At 38.5% G+C, this 10,473-nt stretch overlaps 1 protein-coding gene across 1 annotated transcript; it reads left to right on the plus strand.

Moving 5' to 3' along the window:
* The first annotated feature begins 9,528 nt into the window (after positions 1 to 9,528).
* LOC102817305 (olfactory receptor 51I1-like) lies at positions 9,529 to 10,473 on the plus strand. The gene has a single exon (XM_006870218.1). It carries the CDS (start codon positions 9,529 to 9,531, stop codon positions 10,471 to 10,473), a length of 945 nt encoding a protein of 314 aa, XP_006870280.1.

Consider the following 10,473-nt stretch of genomic DNA (forward strand, 5'->3'; position numbering starts at 1 on the left):
TTCTGCATCATTCAATAATTTGCCCAGTGAATCTTTCAATACGAAAGTCAAGGCTTGAATTTTTTCTTCAGTTCCCCCAGCTTGAGAAATACTGACCATGTTCTTCCCTTTTGGTTTTCTAACTCTAAATCTTTGCATATTCTAGGAGTGTAGGAAAGCTATAAAATGGAACCACTGGAATGAACCACTGTTACATGATAAAGAAGAGTTGTCGGGATGATATCAACAGTAACAGTAACCAAACAGGAGGGAATAATTCATCAACCACACCCCCACCCCCAATCTCCTAATACCCTATTTGCAGAGCTTGAGAGCTGGTTGAAAAAGAAAGAAAGAAAAAAATGTGGTTTGCAGAGGCCTAGACTCAGCTTTACAAAGAACAGATATTTAAAAGAATGAATAGAATCCCGGAAGTTATCAACACAGATGTCAAAGAGCTAAAAAACTGGCTAGGGAATAAGACATCCCAGAGATTTGTAACAGTAGAAAGCCACCATCATATCTAGGCTAGAGTGCCAAACATGGTGCTTCCAGAACTAGATCCAACCAGCAGGAAACAGCCACAGTAGAAAAACTGCCCTAGGAAAGGGGGTGAGAATAGGCTAGCACAGAGGTCTGTGCTATTCTTCCAACAGTGATGTCAACAGCACTTCAGAAGAGTGAGGAGTGGATCTGAGGGTACATACTTGGCTTGTGACAGAATAGGACCATAAATCATTCACTTCACTTATAAAGTATCATTAGCTCTGGAAGGCACATGATCTCCTATGGGCTTTCATTGTCTCTATCAGCAGCATTTTGTGTGTCAGCTCATAGTAGTTTATGAATGATGACAGTAATTAAATTCCTGAAGTTCTGAGGAGTCAAGACACTATTGTATGAAATAATCTTTCTGAAAATAGATAGTTATATTGCTTGAGATACGACTTCATGATTAGTGCACTATTAAAGACTACTTATCTTAATGAATAATTACTTTCTCAAGAAAATGTTTCCTTTTTATAAACAACATTTTTTTTTTTTTTCTATAAAAGCAGTGATCACACTCATTTACAGCTGTCTCTGTTTTGTCTTGCGTCCTTCTTTGGATAATGAGCTCTCTGGGAGAAGACACAGGTGACTCTAGAATGGGACTAAAAGTTGGCATATATTATTTTTAACAAAAGCATTTTACTTTGGGGCAAAGCAAGATGCACCTAAGAAATATGATTCTTATCTTCAATTGTACTACAAATATTTCAGTCATTATGTTAAATATATAAATTAATATTATATCTTGATTCTTTTTTTATCACCAACATTTTAACATGAAACATTTTGAACACATGGAAAACCTGAATTTTACATCATCGAGATTGTATCATTACTATTTTATTATAGTAATGCTTTCTTTACTGTTTATATATCCGGTATGATCCCTCTACCACTTACCAATTCATCTTATCTTTTGATGCATTTTGAAGTAGATATAGTATAATGTAGGTATTGTACACTTTCTTCAAAATATTTCAGATTTATGTTATTAATTGGTGTTGAAGTTTAATACCTGTTTTCTTTCTTTTGTACATATAATAAATTCATAAATATTATTTACATAATAGATATGTTTTGACAAGTGTATTGATTTTAGTGCAAAATAATAACATATTTCTGGAAGACTGTAAAGACATATTTGTCTGGACAGTTTGGTGGATCAGTTTTACAAAGCTAATTTTCTTTGCAATGGTTAAGTACTACATCTTTATTCACTGGTAAACCCTCAGTGATGAGTGTAATGCCTAGAGCAAAATAAGTGCTCAAAAATTTGTGTTACTGTTTCATTTGTTTGCTCGATATTAAGTGAGCTGAACCAAGTTTTTGATTTTTAGGCCTCTGGTAGTCATGGCATAAAATGGGCATGTTGCATAAAAGACATGTTTATAGGGATGCTAGCACACATTAGTACAGACATACATAGTATTTAAATTGTACATATAAATCTGTGAGCGTATTGGTTGAGCATTTTGTTGATGTTAGGTGCCATGGAGTCCACACTGACTCACAGCAAGCCTATTCACAATAAATTGAAACACTGCCTGCCCAGTCCTAGCCCATCCTCACAAGCATTACACCTGAGTCCATTGCTGCTGCCACTGTGCCAGTTCATTTGGTTGGGGGTCTTCCTGTTTTTCTCTGACCCTCATTTTTCTTCATAAAATCCAGCTTCTTGGATTATTTGCTCAGCATACAGAATGATTAAGTATGGTGAAAGACTACAACCCAGGTGCACACTATTCCTAATTTTAAACCATTCGGTGTTCCCTTATTCTGATAGAACAACTGCCTCATGAGCACAATGAAGTGTTCTGGAATACTCTTTCTCCTTAGTGTTGTCCATAACTTCTCATGATCCACACGATTGAAAGCCTTTGCATAGTCAATAAAGCACAGGTAAACATCTTTCTGGTATTCTCTGCTTTCAGCCAAGCTCCACCTGACATCAGCAATGGTATCCTTCATTCCACCTCCTCTTCTGAATCGGGCTTGAACCTCTGGAAGTTCTCTGTCAAAGTATGGTTGCAGGCATTTTTTATAATCTTAAGCAAAATTTTACTTGCATACGATATTAATGACATTGTATGAAAATTTCCATATTCTATTGGGTCACCTCTCTTTGGAATGGGCACAAATATGATCTCTTCCAGTCAGTTGGCCTGGTAGTTGTCTTCTAAATTTTTTGACATAGATGAGGGAGTGCCTCCAGTGTTTCATCTTTTTTTTTTTTTTTTTAAATAAATTGAGGGTGATAATTTACTGTACTTCAGTTCAGCTATTATGAATAAACTATTAAGTGTGTGAATTAAAACATGGGAAGTACATTCCAAGTTATTTTTTGTTTAAAGGTATAATGATATACAGTAAAATAATTATGTACAGTAAAACAAGTGTTGCATCATTTTTGTTGAAAGATTTGAGTTTGTATTCCACCATTTCTCAGTGTCTTGTCTTTTGCCAATGCTCTCAATGCATCTTGAACATCTTCCTTCAGTAACATTGGATCTTGATCATATGTTAACTGTTGAAATGGATGAATATCGACCATTTCTTTTTGGTACAGTGATTCTGGGTATTTCTGTCATCTTCCTTCCATCGTTTCTGTATCATTCAATATTTTGCCCATAGAACCTTTCAATATTACAAGTCTGTTGTTCTCATTGTTAGGTGCCACTGAGTTAGTACCGACTTATACACAACAAAATGAAACACTGCCTGATCCTGGGCCAAACTCACTATCATTGCCATGCTTGAGCCCAATTATGCTGCCACTTTGCCAATCCATCTCTCTGGGGGTTTTCCTCTTTTTGCCTGACCCTCCACCTTACCAAACACAATGTCCTTCCCCAACAACTGGTTCCTCCTGACAATATCTAAAGTATGAGAGACAAAGTTTGGCCATCCTGGCCTCCAAGGAGCACTCTGGCTGCACTTCTTCAGACACAGCTCAGGGCACTTTCAGTATTCTCCTCCAACACCATAACTCAAAAGCATCAGTTCTCCTATGGTCTTCCTTATTCACTGTCCAGCTTTCGATTGCATATGAGGTAACTGAAAATACCATGGCTTGGGTCAGGCACACCTTAGTCTTCAAGCTGACATTTTTGCTCTTCAACACTTTAAAAAGGTCTTGTGCAACAAATTTGCCTCATGCAATATGTCATTTGATTTCTTGACTGCTGCTTCTGTGAATGTTGATAGTTGACCCAAGAAGAATTGACAACGTCAATCTTTTCTCCGTTGATAAGAATGTTGTTTATTAGTCCAGTGGTGAGGATTTTTGTTTTCTTTACATTGAGGTGTAATCCATACCGAAGGCTGTGCGCTTTGATCTTCATCAGTAAATATTTTAAGTCTTCTTCACTTTCAGCAAGCAAGGTTGTATCATCTGTATATCGCAGGTTGTTAATGAGTCTTCTTCCAATCCTGATGCTATGTTTCTCTTCATATATCCTAGCTTCTCGGATTATTTGCTAGGCATACAGGTTGAATAAGTATGGTGAAAGAATACAACCCTGTCACACACCTTTCTTAATTTTAAACCATACAATGTTCCCATGTTCTGTTCAAACAACTGCCTCTTGGTCCTTGAACAGATTCTTCGTGAGCACAATTAAGTGTTCCTGAATACTCATACTTCACAATATTGTCCATAGCTTGTCATGATCCACACAATCTAAAGCCTTTGCAAAGTCAATAAAGTACAGGTAAACATCTTTCTGATATTCTCTGCTCTCAGCTGAAATCCATCGGACATCAGCAATGATATCCCTTGTTCCACGGCCTCTTCTGAATCTGTCTTGAACCTCTGGAAGTTCTCTGTCAATGTATGCTTGCAGCTGTTTCTGTATTACCTTGAGTAAAATTTTACTCGCATGGGATATCAAAGCAATTGTCTGATGATTTCCACATTCCTTTGGGTGATCTCTCTTTGGAATGGGCACAAATACGGATCTCTTCCAGTCAGTTGGCCAGATAGTTGTCTTCCAAATATCTTGGCAGAGATGAGTGAATGCCTCCAGTTCCGCCTCACTTTCTTGAAAAATTTCAATTTTTGTTCCATCAATTCCTGGTGCCTTGTTCTTTGACAATTCCTTCAATGCACCTTGGACTTACTCTTTCAGTATCATTGGCTCTTGATCATATGCTATCTCTTGAAACAGTTGAACATTAACCATTTCCTTTTGGTGCAGTGACTCTGTATTTCTTCCATCTTCTTTTGATGCTTTCTGCATCATTAAATAATTGGCCCAGAGAATCCTTCAATAATGAAAGTCGAGACTTTTATTTTTTCTTCAGTTCCCTTAGTTTGAGAAATGCTAAGTGTGTTCTTCCCTTTTGGTTTTCTGACTCTAGGTTTTTGCACATTTTGTTATATTATTCACTGGTAAACCCTCATCACTGGTAAACCCTCAGTGATGAAGGTTTGTCTTCTTGAGTTGACCTTTGAAATTTTCTGTTCAGCTTACTTCCTCATTTCTTTCATTCACTTTAGCATCTCTACTCTGGAGAGCAAGTTTCAGAGTTTCTTATGACATCGATTTTGGCCTTATTGCTTCTTTCTTGTTTTGTTAATGGCCTTTTGCTTTCTTCCTGTATGATGTTCTTGATGTCATCCCACAACATTTCTGGTCTTCAGTTTTTAGTGTCTGATGCATCAATTCTATTTTTCAGATGATCTCTAAATTTAGGTGGAATGTGTTCAAGGTTATATTCGTAGGTAGAGCTGATGGGTTTGAACCATTACCCTTGCAGTTAGCAATCTAGGGCTTACCCTATAGCACCACATCAGGACTCTGTAAACCTTCACGGGAGCAGAAAGCCTCCAATGAGCAACTGGTGGATTCAAACTGCTACCCTTGTGGTTAGCAGCCCAACATAAAACTCACTATATATTTCTAAAATTATATCTGCAGTCTTGCTGGATTTCTGTAATTAATGAAGGAATGCAAAATTAATCTGTTTGAAGTGTAACATATCTTGAGCATCAGGCATGAAATATATTTATGTGAAATATATGTGCGAATCTGTATATATATCTATATATATCTATATATAGATATGAAGTTAATAGTCGATGTGTTAGTAAATGAATAGCTTAATGTGTCTAAGTGTATATCTATGTGGGTTTCAGAATGTTTATTGCTGAGTATATGTGTGTAAACAAATGTGTGTAGGGCATGTGCATTCGAGATCAGAGAAGTATTAACATAGTAATGGATATGGGTGATAACATCAGGGATGATGGGGCCAATAATAGAATTCTCCTGAGAACTTTTTTTTCTATGACCCACCTCATTGCTCCCTGCCATCACCCTCCTCCTTATTTCCATTCCTCCTCCTCCAACCACATACAAGCAAGCCTTGGGGTTATGGAAGATTCATAAATTGCGAGTCATATAAGGATCTGGTGCCATTCTGCTGGCTAGACTCACAACACAGTGCATTAAGTGACAGAGAAAAGAAGCATCTTCCATCCAGTGAGTACCCCCTCCTTCAGACAGCCTAGCAAGGCTCTTTAATCTAAATCTTATCGCAAAAACACTTTTATTGCAACCCAAGGCAGTCTGTGCCCCTCATAACCTCTTCTTCAAACATGATCCAAACCAGTTTCCATTTCAAAGTCCAGAAACACAGATTCTGATACTAGGGTCTCACCTAAATCAAAACCCTATCTGGAACCACATAACTTTAAGCTAATAGAATGATGCATTAGACACAGATTTTGTCTTTTTAAAACACTGCAACTTGAATTAACGTCTATTAAGCATATCTGGCTTGAGTATATACATGGAGAAAACTCATGGAATTCAATGAACTGAAGTCATTCATCAATGTGATTTCCAATTTTGATTTATAGTATTGACTATGCCATGGGAATGTGATTTGTGGGGATGTTACTATAAGTGTGTTATTGCTGATGCATTTATTGAACAAAATGTGTGAATGTGTTCATGTTTATGTGTTCAGGAGAGAATAAGCATGGAAGAACATTTGAAATATATTGGTACATATATAGGTATGAGTCTTCCCAAATTTTGTAGTGGTAGTAGTGTTTATGCATGAACAAGGGATTGTGGATTAAATTTTTTTGTGTGTGAATGTGAAACAGTGTCTCTTAATGCCTAAGAATGTACATGCATGCATGTGTGTAAGAATATATATTTGCCTATACCTTTGAGCCACAATGTGGGCATGTGCCTATGCACATGCTATACAAAAGGAATGCATTACCTGTGTCTATCTCCATCTCCCTGACCTTTCTTTCTAGGTTGATACATTTAGGAAGCCTGAACTTATTCTCTCATAGTAACAGAATGGAAGAATGGCTACAGGGTATTGAAGGAGCATTGTTCTCACAAAGAGGTTTTAAAAATTGTTTTCCACACTGCGGAAAATCTGGAGCATGGATGAAATATCCCTTTCTGGATCACATAAATTATTTACACATCAGAGATTAAGGCCAGCAGAGTAGACCTAAAGGGAAACTTGGTGGTGCTGTGGTTAAAGCACTTAGCTGCAATGGAAAGATGGGCAGTGGAAACCCTTTGAGGGCAGTTCTATTGTGTCTCATAGGGTCCCTATGAGCTGGCAAATGAATTTCTAGTTTTTGAGAGAATAGTTAATTTCAGATGGTACCCCAAAGCATTTTTTCATTTCTTCAGAACACAGAAACAATCTCGGAATAAAGATTACAATAAAAAAAGATCTGGGTAGGCTGAATCAAAGCAGGTTTCTTGCAGCCCTTGACTTTGAATCTGCATTGAGAGAAAGAGCAAAGTTAAGAAGGGAGCGTAAGAGACAGGAAATCTTACTAATTAAATTAGTGCTTTGAATTCTTAGAGAAGAGAGAAGCAAAAAGAATAGAAAAATTCCTTTTCACCACCCATATGTCTTCAACTTATGACAGATTTGTGGGACTTACTCCATTCATAATTTCACTCTGCTTACTCAAAAAGTCTAGGAAGGGGACTGAAACTGTACAAAAGGTAAAGGAATAAGAGCCTTTATGTCTAAATTCCAGAATGGAACTTTAATTTTGAAATATTGAGTACCATGGAAAGACAGTTGAGAAATTTTATGTGGCAGGAGAGAGTCTGAGAAATGTTTTATGATATGATGTTTCAATTTGCACTATTCTGCCTATTGTTGATTTCATCTGTAGTTAGTCTGCTGCTGCTTAAGGACAAAGACAGAAGACAAGGAGTTGGTACAGAAGGTAGAGAGGGAGAGACAACGCCAGAAACTCAGGGAAGAGTGGTGTCTTTGAAGAAAGTGACCAACAATAAAACGGTGAGTGTCCAACAGTGTTAACTCAGGTAGGGAGATCAAATAGATTAGGGTAGAGAATGCACTAACTAGATCTAGATACAAAGAGATCACTGATGACTACAAGAAATCAGTTTCAGTTGGGAGGGGAGAGTGTGGACGCCACATTTAAGTAAATTGAGCAGTAAATAGACAGTAGGATCATTGTAGAAGCAGACACATAAACAGATATATTACGGACATCTCTTTGGCATATAGAAAGAGTGTTTCAAGAAGTTTAAGAATAGGGGAATAGATTGGCAGTTAGATAGAAGGAATATTTTTTATGATGCACATACTTATTAGCTTAAGATAAAAAAAAAGGGAGAGAGAGGTTGAAAATACACTATAATGAACTGACAAAAGAAGTCTATGAGAGAAGTGGCAGGAAAGAGAATCCCGGAGAAAGAGCTTGTGGCCTTGGTGAAAAGCAGACAGCTTGTTCCCAGATACGAGTATTGCTCTTTACCACTGTGTTGATTCCTATTCATAGGGACCCTATAGGACAGAGTAGGACTGCCCTATAGGGTTTCTGAGGCTGCAATGATCACAGACACAGATTGCCACATCATTATCCTGTTCAAACCACCAACCTTTTGATTAGTAACCAAGCACTTAACCACGATACCATTAGGGCTCCTCTCCTCAGCTACCAGGGGTGGGGTTAAGAATGAATGAAGGTGTTTTTAGGTAGTGGGAAGTCATCAGCGTCATCCTTAACATAAATACATAATTATTTGTCTTTATTCAGCTGCACACCTGGTTTGATTTTAGAAATTATATTATTATGTAAACATGAAAGAGAGACAAAGAGGAAATGAAGACAGTGGTTTTAGTAAGAAGCAGGTTTCAGAAAGAGTAAGTGAGGAAGCGCTAACAGACCAATTTGTGTTGTAATTGTTAAGTGCCGTAGAGTCAGTTCTGACTCATAGCAATCTTGTATAGGATTTGTAAAGAGCATCTGGTGGGTTTGAACCACTGATCTGACAGTTAGCTGTCCAGTGCTTATCCTATAGTGCCACAACAGGACTCCAAAAGAAAAAAATGGAGGAGTTTATGCAGGCATGAGGGCTAGTGCACAGATATAAAGAAAGTAAAAGGAGGATAGTGGTCAGAGAGTGAAAAATTGGAATACAAGATTTCAGAGAATTAGTTTTTGGTGATAAAATGTTCAGAGGTGACCATGAGCTTAGGGTGCTGCGGTGAGATCTGAGTAGTGATTTTTAGAGTGATAATTTTGCAACTATAATCCCACTATGCTATCTACCAAAAGATTCCCAGAAAAAATGGACAATATTTTCTTTGCTTTTTTCTATCCTAATTTCCCAGAAAAATGGATAATATTTTTCTCCCACACTCAAGAATAATACTCTGGGGTGAGATGTAGAATTGCAAGGATGCTACAGTTTAAGATGAGGGTCAGGGGATTTAAGTAATGTCTGCAGTTACCTTGTTCTCTTGCCATGCGGTTACTGTTTCATGTGGCTGAAACAGTACACTAGCCAATGGCAGTGCAGAAATGAGTAAAACCAAGTTGCAATCCTCAAAGAGCTCACAGGCAGAACAAAGACAAACACTTTCATTCTCTGACCTTTTGTGTTGGAGACAGGGTATCTGAAAGAAAGAAAGTGACGACCAACACACTCTTGGGCTCATACCCAGTCTGTATTCACCCACGTACCTACCATGTGGGGCTTCAATGGCACTCTCTTCCAGCCAGCTACATTCCAGCTCACAGGCATTCCTGGGATGCAGACAGGCCAGGTGTGGGTTGCCCTGATTTTCTGCATCCTCTACCTGATCTCCATCATAGGCAACCTCAGCATTCTCGCTCTGGTGGTTCAGGAGTCTGCTCTGCACCAGCCTATGTACTACTTCCTCTCTATGCTCTCTCTCAATGACCTCGGCGTGTCCCTCTCTACACTTCCCACCGTGCTTGCCACCTTCTGCTTCAACTACTGCCATGTTGGCTTCGATTCTTGTCTTGTCCAGATGTTTTTTATTCATACGTTCTCTTTCATGGAATCAGGCATACTTCTGGCTATGAGCTTTGATCGTTTTGTGGCTATTTGTGACCCACTCCATTATGCCACAGTGCTCACCAACAGGCGCATCTTAGCCATTGGTCTGGGCATCCTGGTCAAGAGTTTCATTACCCTGTTCCCTTTTCCCTTTCTGGTGAAACGACTGCCCTTCTGCAAGGGCAATGTCTTGCATCACTCATACTGCCTCCATCCAGATCTCATGAAAGTGGCATGTGGAGACATCCATGTTAACAACATTTATGGACTCTTTGTTGTCATTTTCACCTATGGCATAGATTCAACTTTCATTTTACTCTCCTACGCCTTGATCCTGAGAGCTGTGCTGGCCATCGCATCCCGAGAGCAGAGACTCAAGGCACTTAACACTTGCATGTCACATATTTGCGCAGTGCTTGCCTTTTATGTGCCTATAATTGCTGTCTCCATGATCCACCGCTTCTGGAAGAGTGCTCCACCTGTCGTTCATGTCATGATGTCCAATGTATATCTGTTTGTACCTCCCATGCTCAACCCTATCATCTACAGTGTGAAGACCAAGGAGATCCGCAGGGGGATCCTCAAGGTCTTTCAGAAATCCCAGAACTGA

Source organism: Chrysochloris asiatica, unplaced genomic scaffold, assembly GCF_000296735.1.
Source record: "Chrysochloris asiatica unplaced genomic scaffold, ChrAsi1.0 scaffold00140, whole genome shotgun sequence".
Classification (NCBI taxonomy): domain Eukaryota; kingdom Metazoa; phylum Chordata; class Mammalia; order Afrosoricida; family Chrysochloridae; genus Chrysochloris; species Chrysochloris asiatica.

Bases quoted from the DNA above. Each gene is read 5' to 3' on its own strand.
- LOC102817305 (XM_006870218.1), top strand. From the start codon at position 9,529: ATGTGGGGCTTCAATGGCACTCTCTTCCAGCCAGCTACATTCCAGCTC.